This window comes from Pseudophryne corroboree, chromosome 4 (assembly GCF_028390025.1).
Source record: "Pseudophryne corroboree isolate aPseCor3 chromosome 4, aPseCor3.hap2, whole genome shotgun sequence".
Lineage (NCBI taxonomy): Eukaryota > Metazoa > Chordata > Amphibia > Anura > Myobatrachidae > Pseudophryne > Pseudophryne corroboree.
The window spans coordinates 301,970,822-301,991,643 of record NC_086447.1 but is presented as its reverse complement, the minus strand read 5'-3'; the positions used below and the strand labels follow the sequence as shown (position 1 = coordinate 301,991,643).

The following is a 20,822-nucleotide window of genomic DNA, read 5'->3' as shown; positions in this document are numbered from 1 at the left end:
AAGTGAAAAGCTGATACCACCTTAGGGAGAAACTGGGGACGAGTCCTCAATTCTGCCCTATCCATATGGAAAATCAAATAGGGGCTTTTACATGACAAAGCCGCCAATTCTGACACTCGCCTAGCCGAAGCCAAGGCCAAAAGCATGACCACTTTCCACGTGAGATATTTTAAATCCACGGTTTTAAGTGGCTCAAACCAATGTGACTTCAGGAAACCCAATACCACGTTGAGGTCCCACGGTGCCACTGGAGGCACAAAAGGAAGCTGAATATGCAGCACTCCCTTAACAAATGTCTGAACTTCAGGCAGTGAAGCCAGTTCTTTTTGGAAGAAAATCGACAGAGCCGAAATCTGGACCTTAATGGAACCTAGTTTTAGGCCCATAGTCACCCCTGACTGTAGGAAGTGCAGAAATCGACCCAGCTGAAATTCCTCCGTTGGGGCCTTCCTGGCCTCACACCACGCAACATATTTTCGCCATATGCGGTGATAATGTTGTACGGTTACATCTTTTCTAGCTTTAATGAGCGTAGGAATGACTTCCTACGGAATACCATTTTCTTTTAGGATCCGGTGTTCAACCGCCATGCCGTCAAACGCAGCCACGGTAAGTCTTGGAACAGACAGGGCCCCTGCAGCAGCAGGTCCTGTCTGAGCGGCAGAGGCCATGGGTCCTCTGAGATCAATTCTTGAAGTTCCGGGTACCAAGCTCTTCTTGGCCAATCCGGAACAATGAGTATAGTTCTTACTCCTCTTTTCCTTATTATCCTCAGTACCTTGGGTATGAGAGGAAGAGGGGGGAACACATAAACCGACCGGTACACCCACGGTGTCACTAGAGCGTCTACAGCTATTGCCTGAGGGTCCCTTGACCTGGCGCAATATTTTTCTAGCTTTTTGTTTAGGCGGGACGCCATCATGTCCACCTGTGGCCTTTCCCAACGGTTTACAATCAGTTGGAAGACTTCTGGATGAAGTCCCCACTCTCCCGGGTGGAGGTCGTGCCTGCTGAGGAAGTCTGCTTCCCAGTTGTCCACTCCCGGAATGAACACTGCTGACAGTGCTAACATGTGACTTTCCGCCCATCGGAGAATCCTTGTGGCTTCTGCCATCGCCGCCCTGCTTCTTGTGCCGCCCTGTCGGTTTACATGGGCGACTGCCGTGATGTTCTGACTGGATCAGAACCGGCTGGTTTTGAAGCAGGGGTTTTGCCTGACTTAGGGCATTGTAAATGGCCCTCAGTTCCAGAACATTTGTGTGTAGGGAAGTCTCCTGACTTGACCAAAGTCCTTGGAAGTTTCTTCCCTGTGTGACTGCCCCCCAGCCTCGAAGGCTGGCATCCGTGGTCACCAGGACCCAGTCCTGTATGCCGAACCTGCTGCCCTCTAGAAGATGAGCACTTTGCAGCCACCACAGCAGAGATACCCTGGTCCTTGAAGACAGGGTTATCAACCGATGCATCTGAAGATGCGATCCGGACCACTTGTCCAACAGGTCCCACTGAAAAGTTCTGGCATGGAACCTGCCGAATGGAATTGCTTCGTAGGAAGCTACCATCTTTCCCTAGACTCGCGTGCAGTGATGCACCGACACCTGTTTTGGTTTCAGGAGGCCTGACTAGAGATGACAGCTCCTTGGCATTCTCCTCTGGGAGAAACACTTTTTTCTGGACTGTGTCCAGAATCATCCCCAGGAACAGTAGACGTGTCGCAGGAACCAGCTGTGACTTTGGAATATTTAGAATCCAACCGTGCTGGTGTAGCACCTCCTGAGATAGTGCTACGCCGACCAACAACTGCTCCCTGGACCTCGCCTTTATCAGGAGATCGTCCAAGTATGGGATAATTAAAACTCCCTTTTTTCGAAGGAGTATCATCATTTCGGCCATTACCTTGGTAAATACCCTCGGTGCCGTGGACAGGCCGAACGGCAACGTCTGGAATTGGTAATGGCAATCCTGTACCACAAATCTGAGGTACTCCTGGTGAGGATGGTAAATGGGGACATGCAGGTAAGCATCCTTGATGTCCAGTGATACCATGTAATCCCCCTCTTCCAGGCTTGCAATAACCGCCCTGAGCGATTCCATCTTGAACTTGAATTTTTTTATACATGTGTTCAAGGATTTCAAATTTAAAATGGGTCTCACCGAACCGTCCGGTTTCGGTACCACAAACATTGTGGAATAGTAACCCCGTCCTTGTTGAAGTAGGGGCACCTTGACTATCACCTGCTGGGAATACAGCTTGTGAATTGCCTCTATCACAGCCTCCCTGCCTGAGGGAGTTGTTGGCAAGGCAGATTTGAGGAAACGGCGGGGGGGAAATGTCTCGAATTCCAGCCTGTACCCCTGAGATACCACTTGAAGGATCCAGGGATCTACTTGTGAGCGAGCCCACTGATTGCTGAAGTTTTTGAGACGGGCCCCCACCGTACCTGGCTCCGCCTGTTGAGCCCCAGCGTCATGCGGCGGACTTAGAAGAAGAAGCGGGGAGGACTTTTGTTCCTGGGAACTGGCTGTATGCTGCAGCTTTTTCCCCCTACCTCTGCCTCTGGACAGAAAGGACGCGCCTCTACCCCGCCTGCTCTTTTGGGGACGAAAGGACTGTACCTGATAATACGGTGCTTTCTTTGGTTGTGAGGGGACATGTGGTAAAAATGCTGACTTCCCAGCCATTGCTGTGGACACTAGGTCTGAAAGACCATCCCCGAACAACTCCTCACCCTTATAAGGCAAAACTTCCATGTGCCTTTTAGAATCTGCATCATCTGTCCACTGCCGAGTCCATAACCCTTCTCCTGGCAGAAATAGACAGTGCACTTATTTTAGATGCCAGCCGGCAAATATCCCTCTGTGCATCTCTCATGTATAAGACAGCGTCTTTAATATGCTCTATGTTTAGCAATATAGTGTCCCTGTCTAGGGTGTCAATGTTTTCTGACAGGGAATCTGACCACGCAGCTACAGCACTGCACATCCATGCTGAAGCAATAGCTGGTCTCAGTATAATACCAGTGTGTGTATATATAGCCTTCAGGAGAGCCTCCTGCTTTCTATCAGCAGGTTCCTTTAGGGCGGCCGTATCCGGAGACGGTAGTGCCACCTTTTTTGATAAGCGTGTAAGCGCTTTATCCACCCTAGGGGGTGTTTCCCAACGTGACCTATCCTCTGGCAGGAAAGGGTACGCCATTAGTAACTTTTTAGAAATTACCAATTTTTTATCTGGGCAAGCCCACGCTACTTCACACACCTCATTTAATTCTTTAGAAGGGGGAAAAACTACTGGTAGTTTTTTCTCTCCAAACATAATACCCTTTTCTGTGGTACCTGGGGTCACATCAGAAATGTGTAAAACATTTTTCATTGCCTCAATCATGTAACGAGTGGCCCTATTGGACATTACATTAGTCTCTTCGTCGTCGACACTGGTATCAGTATCCGTGTCGACATCTGTGTCTGCCATCTGAGGTAGCGGGCGTTTTAGAGCCCCTGATGGCCTTTGAGACGTCTGGGCAGGCACGAGCTGAGAAGCCGGCTGTCCCGCATTTGGCATGTCATCAAATTTTTTATGTAAGGAGTCGACACTTTCACGTAATTCCTTCCACAAGTCCATCCACTCAGGTGTCTGCCCCGCAGGGGGTGACAACACATTTATAGGCATCTGCTCCGCCTCCACATAAGCCTCCTCTTCAAACATGTCGACACAGCCGTACCGACACACCGCACACACACAGGGAATGCTCTGACAGGAGACAGGACCCCACAAAGCCCTTTGGGGAGACAGAGAGAGAGTATGCCAGCACACACCAGAGCGCTATATAATACAGGGATTAACTAAATTATATCCCCTTATAGCTGCTATATATGTATATTGCGCCTAAATTTAGTGCCCCCCCCTCTCTTTTTTACCCTTCTGTAGTGTAGACTGCAGGGGAGAGCCAGGGAGCTTCCTTCCAGCGGAGCTGTGAGGGAGAAATGGCGCCAGTGTGCTGAGGGAGATAGCTCCACCCCTTTTTCGCGGACTTCTCCCGCTTTTTTCAGGAATTCTGGCAGGGGTAATTTATCACATATATAGCCTCTGGGGCTATATATTGTGATGATTTTGCCATACAAGGTGTTTATATTGCTGCTCAGGGCGCCCCCCCCCCCCCAGCGCCCTGCACCCATCAGTGACCGCAGTGTGAGGTGTGCATGAGGAGCAATGGCGCACAGCTGCAGTGCTGTGCGCTACCTTGTTGAAGACAGGAGTCTTCTGCCGCCGATTTTCCGGATCACTTCTTGCTTCTGGCTCTGTAAGGGGGCCGGCGGCGCGGCTCCGGGACCGAACATCAAGGCCGGTTCCATGCGGTCGATCCCTCTGGAGCTAATGGTGTCCAGTAGCCTAAGAAGCCCAAGCTACCACCAGTTAGGTAGGTTCGCTTCTTCTCCCCTTAGTCCCTCGCTGCAGTGAGTCTGTTGCCAGCAGATCTCACTGTAAAATAAAAAACCTAAAATATACTTTCTCTCTAGGAGCTCAGGAGAGCCCCTAGTGTGCATCCAGCTCAGCCGGGCACAAGATTCTAACGGAGGTCTGGAGGAGGGTCATAGTGGGAGGAGCCAGTGCACACCAGTTAGTCCTAAAGCTTTCTTAGTTGTGCCCAGTCTCCTGCGGAGCCGCTACTCCCCATGGTCCTTACGGAGTCCGAGCATCCACTTAGGACGTCAGAGAAAATTTATTTATTTTTGTCCTCTTCTGGTTTCTATATAAAGGAGGGAACAGGGAACAGTAATTCCAGCCAGATCCGATAACTTTGCTTCCGTCATCTATCACAACCTTTCTCTTCCTAATTTAAAGGGTGAAAGCGCCGTGAAATACCCTGGTAGGGGGTTTAAATGACAGGTATAAAGCAAAGACCTGTTATGTTTGTACGTAATGTACCAAGAAGAGCACGCGGATGACAGCTCCGGGGTGTGCTATACCGGCTTAGACAAGGACGCTCCACCTGGGAGCAGTGCTATGTCTAGGTCAAGGATAACCTTGTAGATAGAATCTCCAATGAGATGGCGGAATCCCTCACGCATCAATCAGTGCTGCGGGATTCTCAGAAACGATGGAAGAATTTCTCATCAGGTTAACGCCTCCCGCACAAGCAGTAACAATGTGCAGGGTGGTTAAAAGGCCTCTTCCTCTTGTACCGGAAGCAGAAACGGAAGAGGGTCTGGTCATTGATACGAAAGGTGAGGTAATTGAATCTAACCTAGTCGCCAATCTTCCAGAAGAGGACACGGCTATCTCGGGTCTTGTTTCTTTAATCAAAACAAACTGAGATCCTAAACTTTAAAGGTAGAATAAGTAATGGAGCCAGTAGATTCGAATTGTTCGAGTCCCAAAGGCCGCGTTCAGCAGCGTTTCCTATTCCTAAATCCCTCCAGTCTCAAATGGAGGAGGTTTGGAAACAACCTGCCAAACGCTTTCAATTTCCAAATGGGGTTTCCAGTAACTTATCCCCTACCTAAGGGTGTAATGGATAAGTAGGAGATTCCGCCGGTAGTGGATGTTTTCCTAGGAAGGTTGTCAAAGACAATCTTACCGTTACCTACCGTAACGACTAAGAGGTTGTAAGAGGTTGACACAGCTTTAAAGTAAATTTTTGTTTTCTTTAGCAGGTGCAACACAGAGACCTACGGTCGTCTGCGCTTGGGTTAACAAGGCCATGGGAGCATGGTCTGGACGCATAGTACAGGCTATTTAGGGGGAAAATGGCTTGGAAGAAATTACCCAACTGGCGGAGCACATTCGAGAATCAGCTCAGCTTCATACTTGTGTCAAGCCCCTAGGGATATAGCATCGCGCATCTCTGCATCAGCCATATTGGCTAGACGGACAGAGAACGGCGTGGAGACTCTGGCACCAAGGGGCGGTAGAATCCATCCCCTTTGAGGGTGATATGCTTTTCGGTCCAGTATTGAACAAGTGGATTTCACAAGCTACAGCAAGGATGTCCACTTTTCTGCCTACTCCTTATACAAGAGCCACTCCACAGGTTAGGAGAGCTTATTCGGGACTAGCGTGTAACTCCTTTAAATCTCAGTCTTTGCGAGCCCGAGGAAGAGGTTTCGGTACACAAGTACGTGGGGGCAGAGGTAGAGGCCGCTCACATGCAGCAGCCAGAAAGCAGGGTTTAAACCTGCTGACAAGACCGTGACGGTCTCCCGGCTCACCTGAGATCCACCTTGGTGGACGAAAGTCTGGAGATTGCCTCGGTGCCCTCAGACAGCATAAGCGCTACTGCCAGCAATTGAAAAATTGCTACGGTCAGAGGTCATTATTTCGGTGGACGCCTCTCAGAGAGGAACGGTTCTCTATTCCAATCTTTTTGTCATGCCCAAGTCAGACGGGACGGTCAGGCCGATACTCAATTTAAAAATGTTAAACCGGTCTCTAAGTGTCTAATTAATTCAAGCTGGAATCAATCCAGTCGATCATTGCAGGCTTAGAACATGCATATCTGCATATCCCAATCTGGGCCCCTCACCAGGCTTACTTAAGGTTCGTACTGCTTATGGATTGCTAACAATTCAGGGCCTTGCCGTTCAGTCTATCAACCACCCTAGAATCTTTACCGATGTTCATGGCATACATGGTTGCAGAATCAGAACTGTTCAGAGTCATGATCAGTCCTTATCTAGACGACATGCTAATCAAGGCATCCTCTCCAGAACAGATGATCAGGGATGTTCAGACATCTCATCCATTGCTCATTCAACATGGGTGGATTGTGAATTTCCAGAGGTCCAACGTCACGCCAACTGAATGGATTCAGTTCCTCGGTCTCATCTTGGACACGGTACCATTGAGGGTATTCCTACCAAAGAACAAGGTCCAGGACCTACAGGGATTAGTGACTCAGGTACTGAGGTCACAAGTGGTCTCTCTACACCTCTGTGTGGAAATTCTCGGGAAGGTGGTGGCGTCTTTCGAAGCTTTCCAGTACGGCAGACTTCATTCCCGACCATTACAGATGAACCTTATTGCTCAGGGAGCAAGGTCACAGGAATCTCACAGCAGTCAAGATATTCGGCATTTGGGATTGGAGGATCCTGACAACAGACGCCAGTCTCAGAGGTTGGGGTGCAGTCTTGGAGGAACATTAGTTTCAGAGCAGATGGACGCTACTAAAGAGCAACCTACCCATACACATTCTCGAACTGAGAGCAGTTTTACAATGCGCTTTTCTTGGCCAAAGGACAAGTCATGGGTCAACACGTAAGGTTGCAGTCGGACAATGTCACGACGACGGCATACGTAAACAGTCAAGGAGGAACAAGGAGCGGGATGGCTTTAAAGGAAGCCACAAAGATCTTGTTTGGGGCAGAAAGGCGAGACATTATCCTCTCAGCAGGTTCGTTTCAGGTGTGGAGAACTGGGAAGCGGATTCATTCAGTCACATACATCCGGGAGAGTGGTGCCTCCATCGACTGATTTTCGACAGGGTGGTAAGGAGATGGGGTCTACCACAAGTCGACCTAATGGCGTCTCGGCAATACCATCAGCTGCCCAGATATGTGTCCAGAACAAGATCCAGCAGCAGAAGGAGTGGACACATTAACACTTCCTTGGTGTTACAGGTTGGTTTACATTGTTCCACCTTTCCAACTCATACCAAGGGTTCTGAAAAGGGTTGAAACGAGAATGAGTGTCGGCGATTCTAATCGCACCTGATTGGCCCCGCAGGAGTTGGTACTCAGACCGGCGTTGGTTACTAACGCAAGATCCTTGAAGGTCACCTCAGAGAGAGGACCTGCTATCTCATGGACCGTTCCAACACAGACCTGAACAGGCTGCGTTTAACGGCGTGGCTATTGAAACCTGGATCTTACGAAACAAAGGGAGACCAAGAACGGCCATTCTTACGATGATTGCCGCTAGGAAGCCGGTCACAGCCATACACTACTACAGGAGTTGGAGGAGGTACTTGGACTGGTTTCAAGGGCGGGGGTGGAATTCAACGAACTTCCACTTATCCAGACTTCTATTTTTCCTTTAGCCAGGTCTGGGGGTAGGACTGAGATTGGGCTCTCTGAGGGGTCAAGTTTCGGTTCTCCCCATCCTATTTCAACAGCGGTTAGTTTCCTTACCAGAGGTTCAAACCCTTTTACAAGGGGTACTGGGGATCCAACCCTTTTTCGTCCTCTTACTGCGCCTTGGAGCTTAAATTTGGGGTTGGAATTTTTGTTATCCAACTTTTGAGCCATTAGCAAGAACAGACCTGAAATATCTCTCTTGGACGACCACATTAATGCTTGCCTTGGCTCCAGCCAGGCAGGTTTCTGGGTTGGGAGCCTTATCAAGTAAGAGTCCTTTTTTAAGTTTTCATGAGGATAGGGCAGAACTCCGTACATGAGCAGCTTCCCTTCCTAAGGTTGTTTTGTGGTTTTGCGTAACCCAGCCAATTGTGGTACCGTAATTCCAGGGTCTCGCAGATGGAGTCGTGTTACGGATATGCGTCCAAGTTACGTTGTCCTTCAGAGAGTCGGACCTTTTGTTTGTCTTTATGATGGGCCAAAGAAGGGTTGGCCAGCATCTAAGCAATTTTTGTCTAGCTGGATTAGATTTACCATTCGGCAGGCCTATCGTTCCTGTGGTGAACAGTTTCCGGTTCAGAGTGGGTGCCTCATGGGCTCCGGCCAGTGGTGTTTCCACTAATCAACTTTGCAGAGCAGCAACGTGGTCCTCAGCCCACATGTTCGCGGAATTTTTACAGGTTTGATACCTTTGCGTCCAGGGACTCTAAGTTCGGACGTTTCATTTTGCAGGCCACCGACAGCACTCCCTCCCTGGGGGATAACTTTGGGACGTCCCCTAATGTCTAAGGATGCTCCAGTGTCCCCTAGTGGATGAAAGAGAAAAGAGGATTTTGGTACTTACCGATAAATCCATTTCTCTGAATCCTCTAGGGGACACTGGACGCCCGCCTCGGTGCTGTCAACCTGCTGCGTTCAAATTTCCTGTTCACAAAGTTTGTACAAACAGCGTTAGTTTTTCAGTTAAGAGTTTCTTGGGGGCTGTTTGATAGGTTGTACGGTTCGGTTCCTCGCCAGGTGCTATAGTGTCATGTCCTATTCTCTCAGTCAAATTTTCCAAACTGAGGGAGGAGGGATGTGAAGGGGGAGGAACCGGCTGTGCAGACAATGCTAATTTTAGATTGTGCCACACCTCCAGTTGCAAGCTTCACACCCCTAATGTCTAAGGATGCTCCAGTGTACCCTAGAGGATTCAGAGAAATGGATTTATCGGTAAGTACCAAAATCCTCTTTTTACACAGAAGGTTAAGAATGAAATGTGCTCTACTCACTGCTAGAGAAGTGGTACTTGGCATGCGACAGCTTGCAAATCCCTCTGTGCTTGGACCAGGACTCCGTCCATCTGGAGTATTATGTACCATGAGCGCCCTCTGCAGGGCTCTCTTTGGTGTTTTGGAGAATGAAAAAGCTCTTGTGACCTACAGAATAATAGAAAATAAATAGTTCTGAAAGATAAACCATCTGCACATTACTGTATACATATCGCACATATATACACAGATTTACAGATAATGTCCACATATACAGTACTATTTGTTTATTTTTATTATAACAGCAAAAACTTGTGTTTTGAATATTAATCGAGAAATTAGTGTGTGCAAAAGAAATGCAAGCCTTCATTTTCAGATTATAGATCAGAAGAAAATAGATAAACTTTTGTCAATAAAAAAAACCCAAACAAAAAATCAATAGCGTGTGCACATACTTTCTTGGAGGTTTTCTTTATGGCCCTTGATGCTCTACTCAAAGTACTATCCACATCCTTTGTGTTTATCTCTAATGAGTCAGGATCTGTAGTATAAATCAAATTTTCCTACCCAAAAAAACAGAAACGTACACAAAATTAGTTTGGTTGCTACTGGAAAAGGAACCGGCAGAAACAAGAGCTTAGGCTGAAGATTAGATAAGTGTAAGAGATCATTTTTAAACCTACACTGCCATCATGTGGGAACCCACAAAGCTGCAAGAGGAAATGTTAGAAACCCTACATGACAAAAAAAAACAAAACACACACTTAAACCAAGTGAAGATAAATACAAGTCAAATATTTCAACAACATGTTTTACTTGTTCAGTAGCTGATTATGTGATCTGTCATTTTTGACTACATTACAACTTGAAGAGGATATACATACTGTTGGCTGGGGATCAGTTTGGGATTCCGGCAAACAAGATGGCGATTGTCACTATACAGACAGCGGCATCCCATCCAGCAGAATGCCGTCAGCTGGGCGTGCATTGTCACCCACAGAGGGAGAATCACCTACCTCGCCAGCAACGGCATTGTACCCCTGTCGGGATTTCATCGGTATTGCGAACACCAGGATCCCGAAGGGTGGTATTTTAAGCGCATACAGTTAGCCGATTCAGTGTTGCACACAAGTTCATTATGCGGATGGATCGTGCAAATTATAGCACTACGCATACACTGTAGCCAAGCACACACACATCTACAGGTGATTCATAGTCATACGCAACTGTCTTATCGCCACTTGCAGCTGAATGGCAGTAACATGATAATGAAGGGAGTGCAGGTGATAAGTAAGGGCTTGCAGATGGAATTGCTGGCTTTGGTGCGTTGTAAAATAGAATTTTAATTACCTACCGGTAAATCCTTTTCTCGTAGTCCGTAGAGCATGCACATTAGTACCATAGGGTATAGACGGGTCACTTGAGAGCCATGGGCAATAGGAGTTTAATAGTGTTGGCTGGCTCCTCCCTCTATGCCCCTCCTACCAGACTCAGTCTAGAAACTGTGCCCGAGGAGTTGGACATACTTCGAGAGAAGGAAATACACAGATAGTGTTGAGATTCACACCAGCTCACACATAACAAGGCAAACCAAGCTAACCAGCTTGAACATTTCAGCAACAGCTGAACAACAGTACTTAACCAAGAAACAAGGTAGTACCGAACCAAGTAACAACTGCAGGAGAACGAAGCGCTGGGCGAGCACCCAGCATCCTCTACGGACTACGAGAAAAGGATTTTCTCTTACGTCCTAGAGGATGCTGGGGTCCACATTAGTACCATGGGGATGTACCAAAGCTCCCAGTACGGGAGGGAGAGCGGAGGCTCCTGCAGAACCGAGAGACCAAACTTTAGGTCCTCAGAGGCCAAAGTATCGAACCTGTAAAACTCAGCAAACGTGTTCAACCCTGACCAAGTAGCCGCTCGGCCAAGCTGTAAAGCCGAGACACCCTGAGCAGCCGCCCAGGAAGAACCCACCTTGCGAGTAGAGTGGGCCTTAACAGATTCTGGACATGGCAATCCTGACGTAGAATAAGCATGCTGGATAGTGAACCTGATCCAGCGAGACACCTTCTGCTTAGAAGCAGGACACCCAATCTTGTTGGGATCATAAAGGAAAAGAGTCCGACTTGTGACGAGAAGTTCTCTTCACAAATCCTCAAAACCCTCACAACATCCAAGGGACTTTGAGGTAATTGAGGAGCCAGTAGCCACTGGCACCACAATAGGTTGGTTGATATAAAAAGCCGACAACCTTTGGAAGAAACTGCTGACGCGTCCTGAGCTCATCTCTACCGTCATGGAAAATCAAGAAGGGGCTTTTGCAGGACAAATCCCCCAATTCAAGACACACGTCTAGCAGATGCTAATGCCAACAGTGTGACTGCCTTCCAAGTGAGAAACTTGACATCAACCTCCTGTAAAGGCTCGAGATAATCCGATTGCAGGAACTGCAACACCACGTTAAGATTCCAAGGTGCAGTAGGAGGTACAAAAGGGAGGTTGGGTTTGCAGAAGCCCTATCAAAAAAGTCTGAATCTCAGGGAGGAAAGCCAATTGTTTCTGGAAGAAAATGGACTAGGTTGAAATCTGGACCCTTATGGAGTCCAAACGTAGGCCCACATCCACACCTGCTTGCAGGAAGAGGAGAAACCACCCAAGTTGAAACTCCACCGTAGGAAACTACTTGGATTCACACCAAGATGCATACTTTTTCCAAATGCGATGGTAATGGTTAGACGTTACTCCTTTCCTAGCCTGGATCAGGGCAGGAATAACCTTGTTCGGAATGCCCTTCCGAGCTAAGATCTGGCGTTCACCTCCATGCCGTCAAACATAGTCGTGGTAAGTCTTGATAAGCGATCGGACCCTGCTGCAGAAGGTCCTCTCGAAGATGAAGAGGACTCAGATCTTCCAGCAGTAATTCCAGAAGATCCGCGTTCCAAGCTCTTCTTGGCCAGTCCAGAGCAATGAGAATCACCTGAACTCTTGTTCTTTTTGTAAGTTTGAAAATCTTTAGAATGAGTGGAAGTGGAGGGAACACATACACCGACTGGAAGAACCACGGAGACACCAGTGCATCCACCGCCACTGCCTGTGGGTTTCTCGGCCTGAAACAGTACCTACGAAGCTTCTTGTTGAGGCGGGAGGCCCTCATGTCTATTTGAGGTACGCCCTAAAGACTTGTCAACTCTGCAAACACCTCGGGGTGGAGGCCCCACTCTCCTGGATGGAGATTGTGTCTGCTGAGGAAGTCTGCTTCCCAGTTGTAGAAGATGTGCCGCCTGTTGAAGTCCGTTGTACACGTCTCTTAGTTCCAGAATGTTTATCGGGAGGATGGATTCCAGACTTGACCACTTACCTGGAAGTATTCCCCTTGGGTGACTGCGCCCCAACCTCTGAGACTTGCATCCTGGTTAGAAGGATCCAGTTCTGAATCCCGAACCTGCGGTCCTCGAGAAGGTGAGGCATTTGTAGCCACCATAGGAGTGAAATCCTGGCTTTCGGCAACAGACGTATCCTCTGGTGCATGTGCAGGTGAGATCCCGACCACTTGGCTAAGGAGATCCAGTTGGAAGGACCGTGCATGAAATCTTCCGTACTGTAGAGCCTCGTTGGAGGCAACCATCTTCCCCAGAAGGTGAATGCACTGATGAACCGATACCAGGGCAGGTTCAAGACATCCCAGACCATTGATTGTATCACCAACGCTTTTTTCACCGGTAGAAACACCCTCTGCACTTGCGTGTCGAGGATCATCCCTAGGACAGACAATCTCCTTGTCGGCTCAAAATGTGACTTTGGAAGATTCAGGATCCACCCGTGATCCCGGAGTAGTCTAGTTGCAAGAGCAATGTTCTGCAACAACTTCTACCTGGAAGATGCTTTTATCAGCAGATCGCCCAGATACGGAATTATGTTAACACCCTGCTTGCGTAGGAGTAGCATCATCTCTGTCATGACCTTGGTGAACACCCTCAGTGCCGTGGATAGGCCAAATGGTAGTGCCTGGAACGGATAGTGACAGTCCAACAGCGCAAATCTGAGATAAGCCTGATGAGGCGACCAAATCGGAATGTGGAGGTACGCATCCTTGATATCCAGGGATACCAGAAATTCCCCCTCCTCCAAACCCGAGATCACCACTCTCAGAGACTCCATCGTGAACTTGAATTCCCTCAAGTAGAGGTTTAAAGATTTCAGGTTCAATATCGGTCTAACCGAACCGTCCGGTTTCGGTACCACAAAGAGGTTTGAGTAGTAACCCTTGTTTTACAGATGAGGTGGAACTGGGACAATGACACTTGCCTCTTCCAATTTTTGAATGGCTTTCTGTAGGATAGCCCTTTCTGTCAGCACAGCTGTTAAGCCTGATTTGAAAAATCTGTGAGGTGGGAGTTCTTGAAACTCCAGTCTGTACCCCTGGGACACAATATCTTGTACCCAGGGGTCCAGGCCTGAAGACGCCCAGATCTGACTGAAATTTCTTAGAAGTGCTCCCACCTGCCCGATCTCCAGGCTGGGAGGTCCACCGCCATGCTGAGGATTTTGAGAAAACAACCAGGCTTCTGTTCCTGCGAACCTGATGGTGCAGGTTTTCTGGTTTTTCCCAGACCACCACTGAAGAAAGCGGAAGAGTGCTTGGACTTTTAAACCATTGCGGTCGAAAGGACTGCATAGTAGACGTAGAATAAGATTTCATTGTCGGCGGAGTGGCTGAGGGAAGAAAGGTTGACTAACCCACGGTTGCTGTGAAAATCCACGCATCCAACGCTTCCCCAAACAGAGCCTGACCTGTGAAGGGTAGGTTCTCCACACTCTTCTTGGATTCCGCATCCGCAAACCATTGGCGCAGCCAGAGTGCCCTGCGTGCCGAGACAGCCATGGAAGATGTCCGTGCATTCAGATGACCAAGGTCCTTCATCGTCTCCACCATAATACCTGCAGAATCCTGTATGTGACATAAAAACATTTCAATGTCACTTCTATCCAGAGAGTCTAAATCCTCTAGTAATGTGCCTGACCACTTTACTATGACTTTAGAAATCCATGCACAAGCAATAGTGGGCCTTAGCGCCACGCCTGTAGCAGTGTATATGGATTTGAACGTAGCAGGGAGGCTGTTGCCAGCAGCCTGCCTGTGACTAACTCTTAAAAAAAAAAAACCTAAAAGAACTCCTAGGGGCTCCCGTAGCTGTAACCAGCTCCACCGGGCACATTTTCTAAACAGAGTCTGAAAGGAGGGGCATAGAGTGAGGATCCAGCCCACACTATTAAACTCTTAAAGTGCCCATGGCTCCCAAGGGACCCGTCTATACCCCATGGTACTAATGTGGACCCCAGCATCCTCTAGGATGCAAGAGAAACATACGTCTGATTTCAGATGGATATCTTGCACAAAGGACAGCGCTTGTGCAAATGCATACTGATAACGAGGATGACTATGGAAATAACGAGTTTTATGGTAAGAACTTACCTTTGTTAAAACTCTTTCTGCAAGGTACACTGGGCTCCACAAGGAATGAACAATCGGGTGTAGAGTAGGATCTTGATCCGAGGCACCAACAGGCTCAAAAGCTTTGACTGTTCCCAGAATGCATAGCGCCGCCTCCTCTATAACCCCGCCTCCCTGCACAGGAGCTCAGTTTTTAGTTAACCAGTCCAATGCAGTAGCAGGAAAAGAGACGACAATGGTTAGTAGCCACGTACACCACACTCTCACGACAGGAGAAGTCTCAGCGGCTAATGCCATACCAACCCAAAGAAGCTAAGTGCGTCAGGGTGGGCGCCTTGTGGAGCCCAGTGTACCTTGCAGAAAGAGTTTTAACAAAGGTAAGTTCTTACCATAAAACTCATTTTCTGCTGCGGGGTACACTGGGCTCCACAAGGAATGGACAATGGGGATGTCCTAAAGCAGTTCCATATGGGAGGGGACGCACTGTAGCGGGCACAAGAACCCGGCGTCCAAAGGAAGCATCCTGGGAAGCGGCAGTATCGAAGGCATAGAACCTTATGAACGTGTTCACAGAGGACCACGTAGCCGCCTTGCACAATTGTTCAAGAGTCGCACCACGTTGGGCCGCCCAAGAAGGTCCAACAGACAGAGTAGAATGGGCCTTAATGTGATCAGTAGCAGAGAGACCGGCCTTCACATAAGCATGTGCAATCACCATTCTAATCCATCTGGCCAGAGTTTGCTTGTGAGCACGCCAGCCCCGCTTGTGAAACCCAAACACAACAAAGAGAGAATCGGATTTCCTAATAGGAGCAGTTCTCTTCACATAGATACGGAGAGCCCGTACCACATCCAAAGACCGCACTTTGGGAGACAGATCAGGAGAAACAAGTGCCGGAACTACAATCTCCTGATTAAGGTGGAACGAAGAAACCACTTCAGGTAGATAGCTGGGACGAGTCCTAAGAACCGCCCGGTCACGGTGAAATATCAGATATGGGGAACTACAGGACAAGGCACCCAAATCCGACACTCTTCTAGCTGAAGCAATAGCCAGTAGAAACACCACCTTAAGGGAAAGCCACTTAAGGTCAGCTGAACCAAGAGGTTCAAACGGAGACTCTTGTTACGCCTCCAAAACCACCGACAAGTCCCAAGGAGCCACAGGCGGGACATAGGGAGGATGGATACGCAACACGCCCTGAGTAAAGGTATGCACATCAGGTAAGGTCGCAATTTTTCTCTGAAACCACACCGACAAGGCAGATATTTGAACCTTGAGGGAGGCCAGACGCAGGCCTAAGTCCAGGCCCTGCTGAAGAAAAGCCAACAACTTGGCTATACTAAACTTGGAAGCGTCATAATCGTCAGATGAGCACCAAACAAAGAATGCCAGACCCTATGGTAAATCCGAGTCGAAGCCGGTTTCTGGGCCCGCAACATAGTTTGAATGACCGCCTCAAAAAACCCTTTAGCCCTTAAGACGGAAGCTTCAAGAGCCACGCCGTCAAAGACAGCCGGGCTAGGTCCTGGTAGACACAGGGGCCCAGAACAAGGAGGTCTGGGCGTTGTGGAAGTAGAATTGGACGCTCTGACGATAGGCCTTGCAGGTCTGAGAACCAGTGCTGTCTGGGCCACGCTGGAAGCAGAATTCCCTTTTCTTGCTTGAACTCCTGAATTACCCTGGGCAGGAGTGACACCAGAGGAAACACGTACGGCAGCCGAAACCTCCACGGTACCGCCAGCGCATCCACGAATGCTGCTTGAGGATCCCTTGTCCTTGCTCCGAAGACCGGAACCTTGTGATTGTGTCGAGACGCCATCAGATCTACGTCTGGAAGGCCCCACCTTTCCACTAGGAGTTGAAACACTTCTGGATGGAGGCCCCACTCGCCGGCATGCACGTGTTGACGACTGAGAAAGTCCGCATCCCAATTCAGGACTCCCGGAATGAATATTGCCGATATGGCAGGTAGATGGCGTTCTGCCCACTGTAGAATCCGTGAGACTTCCTTCATTGCTAGGCAGCTTCGAGTGCTGCCTTGATGATTTATGTAAGTCACTGTGGTGGCGTTGTCCGACTGTACTTGAACAGGACGGTTCTGAATTAAATGCTGGGCTGGGTTCAAGGCATTGAAGACAGCCCGCAACTCCAGAATATTGATCGAGAGGAGGGACTCCTCCTTGGTCCACCGCCCCTGAAGGGAGTGTTGCTCCAGCACCGCGCCCCAACCTCTTAGACTGGCATCTGTCGTCAACAGGACCCAGTCGGATATCCAGAACGGACGGCCCCTGCACAGTTGGTCCCGGAGCCACCATAGCAGCGACAGACGGACCTCCGGAGTCAATGAGATCATTTGAGACCTGATCCGGTGAGGCAGGCCGTCCCATTTGGCTAGATTCAGCCTCTGGAGAGGGCGAGAGTGAAATCGAGCGTACTCCACCATGTCGAATGCTGACGCCATGATGCCCAGCACCTGCATCGCCGAATGTATCGACACTTGCCGACAGATAGGAAGCAACGAATCCTGTCCTGAAGTTTCAGGACTTTCTCCTGAGACAGGAACAACCACTGGTTGTGAGTGTCCAATAGTGCTCCCAGATGCACCATGCTCTAAGCAGGGATCAGGGATGGTTTCTTCCAATTGATGAGCCAACCATGGGCTTGCAGAAACCGGACCGTCACATCTAGATGACGCAGGAGAAGTTCTGGGGAATTTGCCAGGATTAACAAGTCGCCCAAATACGGCAGTATCCTGACCCCTTGACGGCAGAGTACCACCGTCATCACCGCCATGACTTTTGTAAAGACTCGCGGAGCCGTTGTTAAACCAAAAGTAACTGGTAATGGCAGTTGCCAATCGTAAATCTCAGGTATTGCTGATGAGACACTGCTATAGGAATATGCAGGTAAGCATCCTGTATATCCAGGGAGACCATGAAGTCCCCAGGTTCCAAGGCCAGAACTATAGAGCGAAGGGTTTCCATCCAGAACCTGGAAACCTTCACAAACCTGTTCAATGCCTTGAAGTTGAGAATGGGCCGGGAGGACCCATTCGGTTTCGGGACTAGAAACAGCGGAGAATAGTACCCCCGGCCCCTGTGCGCAAGAGACACATGTACTACGACTCCTGTATCCAGGAGGGTCTGTACCACCGAATGTAGAGTGTTTGCCTTTGTCTTGTCCAACGGGACATCTGTCTGTCAAAATCGATGAGGGGGTCGGTTTTTGAAGGCTATGGCGTAACCTCGAGTGACGACTTCCCGTACCCAGGCATCTGAAGTGGTCTTCAACCATTCCTGGGTATACCCTAGAAGCCGGCCCCCCACCCTGGGATCCCCCAGAGGGAGGCCCGCCCCTTCATGCGGCAGGCTTATCTGTCTTGGAAGCTGGCTGATGGGCCGCCCAGGCTCTTTTGAACTTAGGCTTACCAGGTTTGGAAGTGCGGGCCTGCTTGTTGCACGCCTGACCTTTTGCTTTACCTGAAGGACGAAAGGGGCGAAAGGAAGTACCTTTAGCCTTCGACACAGAAGGAGCAGTACTTGGCAGACAGGCAGTAGCCAAGTCAGCCACAATCTTATTTAAATCCTCCCCAAACAGAATATCTCCCTTAAAAGGGAGTGCCTCCAGGGTCCAGATCCACAGACCAGGATCTCAACCACAATATCTGGCGAGCCAGGACTGACGTAGTAGACGCCTTGGCTGCCAGGATACCGGCATCAGAAGCCGCCTCTTTAATATAACGAGAAGCTGTGACAATATAAGACAAGCATTGTCTAGCATGGTCAGAGGAGATTTCAGCATCTAACTCCAAGGCCCATGCTTCAATGGCCTCTGCAGCCCAAGTAGCTGCAATAGTGGGCCTTTGTGCAGCACCCGTGAGGGTGTAAATTAGAGATGAGCGGATTCGGTTTTACTCGGTTCTCAAAACGGCATCTTATTGGCTATCAAAAACACGTGACATCCGTGAGCCAATAAGATGCCGTTTTGAGAACCGAGTAAAACCGAATCCGCTCATCTCTAGTGTAAATTGCTTTCAGACAACCCACCACACGTTTATCCGTAGGCTCTTTTAGAGACGTGACGGTGGTGACCGGTAGAGCTGAGGAAACCACCATCCTAGTCACTATGAGTCCACTGGAGGAGGCGTTTCCCAATTCTTAGACAGCTCCGGCACAAGGGTATAGCAAGCCAGCATCTTCTTTTGAGGCACAAACTTCGTACCGGGTTTTCCCAGGGTTCCTGACGTATATCAATTAGGTGGTCAGAGTGAGTTAAAACTTGTTTAATCACCTTCTGACGCTTGAACCTATCTGGTTTCTTAGGAGGAACGGATGGCTCGGGATCATCCGTAATCTGTAAAATTAATTTAATAGCCTCCAAAAGATCAGGAACATCCACATGTGAACCACCCTCCCCATCAGCCGTATCTGAGTCAGAACCTGTGGGGTCAGTGTAAGTGCCGTCTTCATCCGACGAGGTGTCAGTGACAGCAGTGGATTGTGAGGAGACAAATACTCGCTTAGAGGACCCCTTGGACGTAGGCGAGCGACGGTCAGACTTTTTAGTAGCCAGGGACTGGTTCAACTTCTTTGTTTGAGCAGATAAATCGTCCGCCCACGGCGGGTTAGCTGCAGGGACCACAAACTGTTGCACCGGCATTGGGGGTCCCATAGTTAGTTTATGAACTAGCATATGCAGAAGCATGGAAAAAGCGGCCCACGGCGGGTCATTATTTGCCCCCGTCCCACTGGGGGGCAAGGAGCCCCCAGAACCAGAGCCCAAAGCTGCTATATTCTCCTCATAGGTATCTGCGGCTTCAGCAACACCGGCAGTGTGTTCAGCCCCAGAACAGTTACCCTCAGAAGAAGACATGATATAACTTGCAGTATCAGGTAACACAGTACAATTTGTCAGCAGCACAATACCTCTAGCCCAAACCCCTGCGCAGTGTAGTCAGCACCAGCAGAGATAAAGGAGAGATATGGTGACTAAATCACAGAGAAAAAATACGATTTTAAACCTACCGGTAAATCTTTTTCTCGTAGTCCGTAGAGGATGCTGGGGACTCCGTAAGGACCATGGGGATAGACGGGCTCCGCAGGAGACATGGGCACTTTAAGAAAGACTTTAGATCTGGTATGCACTGGCTCCTCCCTCTATGCCCCTCCTCCAGACCTCAGTTAGAGAAACTGTGCCCAGAGGAGACGGACAGTACAAGGAAAGGATTTTTGTTAATCCAAGGGCAAGATTCATACCAGCCACACCAATCACACCGTATTACTTGTGATATACTATCCAGTTAACAGTATGAAAACGACATAGCATCAGTCCAAGACCGATGAGACTATAACATAACCCTTATTTAAGCAATAACTATATACAAGTCTTGCAGAAGTAGTTCGCACTTGGGACGGGCGCCCAGCATCCTTTACGGACTACGAGAAAAAGATTTACAGGTAGGTTTAAAATCTTAATTTCTCTTACGTCCTAGAGGATGCTGGGGACTCCGTAAGGACCATGGGGATTATACCAAAGCTCCCAAACGGGCGGGAGAGTGCGGATGACTGCAGCACCGATTGAGCAAACAGGAGGTCCTCCCCAGCCAGGGTATCAAACTTATAGAACTTTGCAAAGGAGTTTGAACCTGACCAAGTAGTAGCTCGGCACAGCTGTAGCGCAGAGACCCCTCTGGCAGCCGCCCAAGAAGAGCCCACCTTCCTAGTGGAATGGGCCTTGACCGATTTAGGTAACGGCAAACCCGCAGTAGAATGCGCCTGCTGAATCGTGTTACAGAGCCAGCGAGCAATAGTCTACTTTGAAGCAGGGGCACCAATCTTGTTGGTTACATACATGACAAACAGTGCTTCTGTTTTTCTGACTGTAGCCGATCTGGCCACGTAAATTTTCAAAGCCCTGACCACATCAAGGCTAATAACATGACCACCTTCCAAGTGAGATTTTTCAACTCCACCGTTTTAAGTGGTTCAAACCAGTGCGACTTAATGAAACTTAACACCCCGTTAAGGTCCCAAGGCGTCACCGGAGG

General features: G+C 49.0%; 1 protein-coding gene across 5 annotated transcripts in view; it reads right to left on the bottom strand.

Moving 5' to 3' along the window:
- ECT2 (epithelial cell transforming 2) overlaps window positions 1-20,822 on the bottom strand; it is a 719,104-nt gene that overhangs the window by 10,410 nt on the left and 687,872 nt on the right. For all 5 annotated transcript variants that reach the window (XM_063916272.1, XM_063916273.1, XM_063916269.1 and 2 more), the window contains 2 exons: window positions 9,773-9,880; window positions 9,339-9,485 (listed from right to left, as the gene is read on the bottom strand). In XM_063916272.1, coding sequence (XP_063772342.1) covers window positions 9,339-9,485; window positions 9,773-9,880 — 255 coding nt within the window. The remainder of the gene's footprint in view (window positions 1-9,338; window positions 9,486-9,772; window positions 9,881-20,822) is intronic.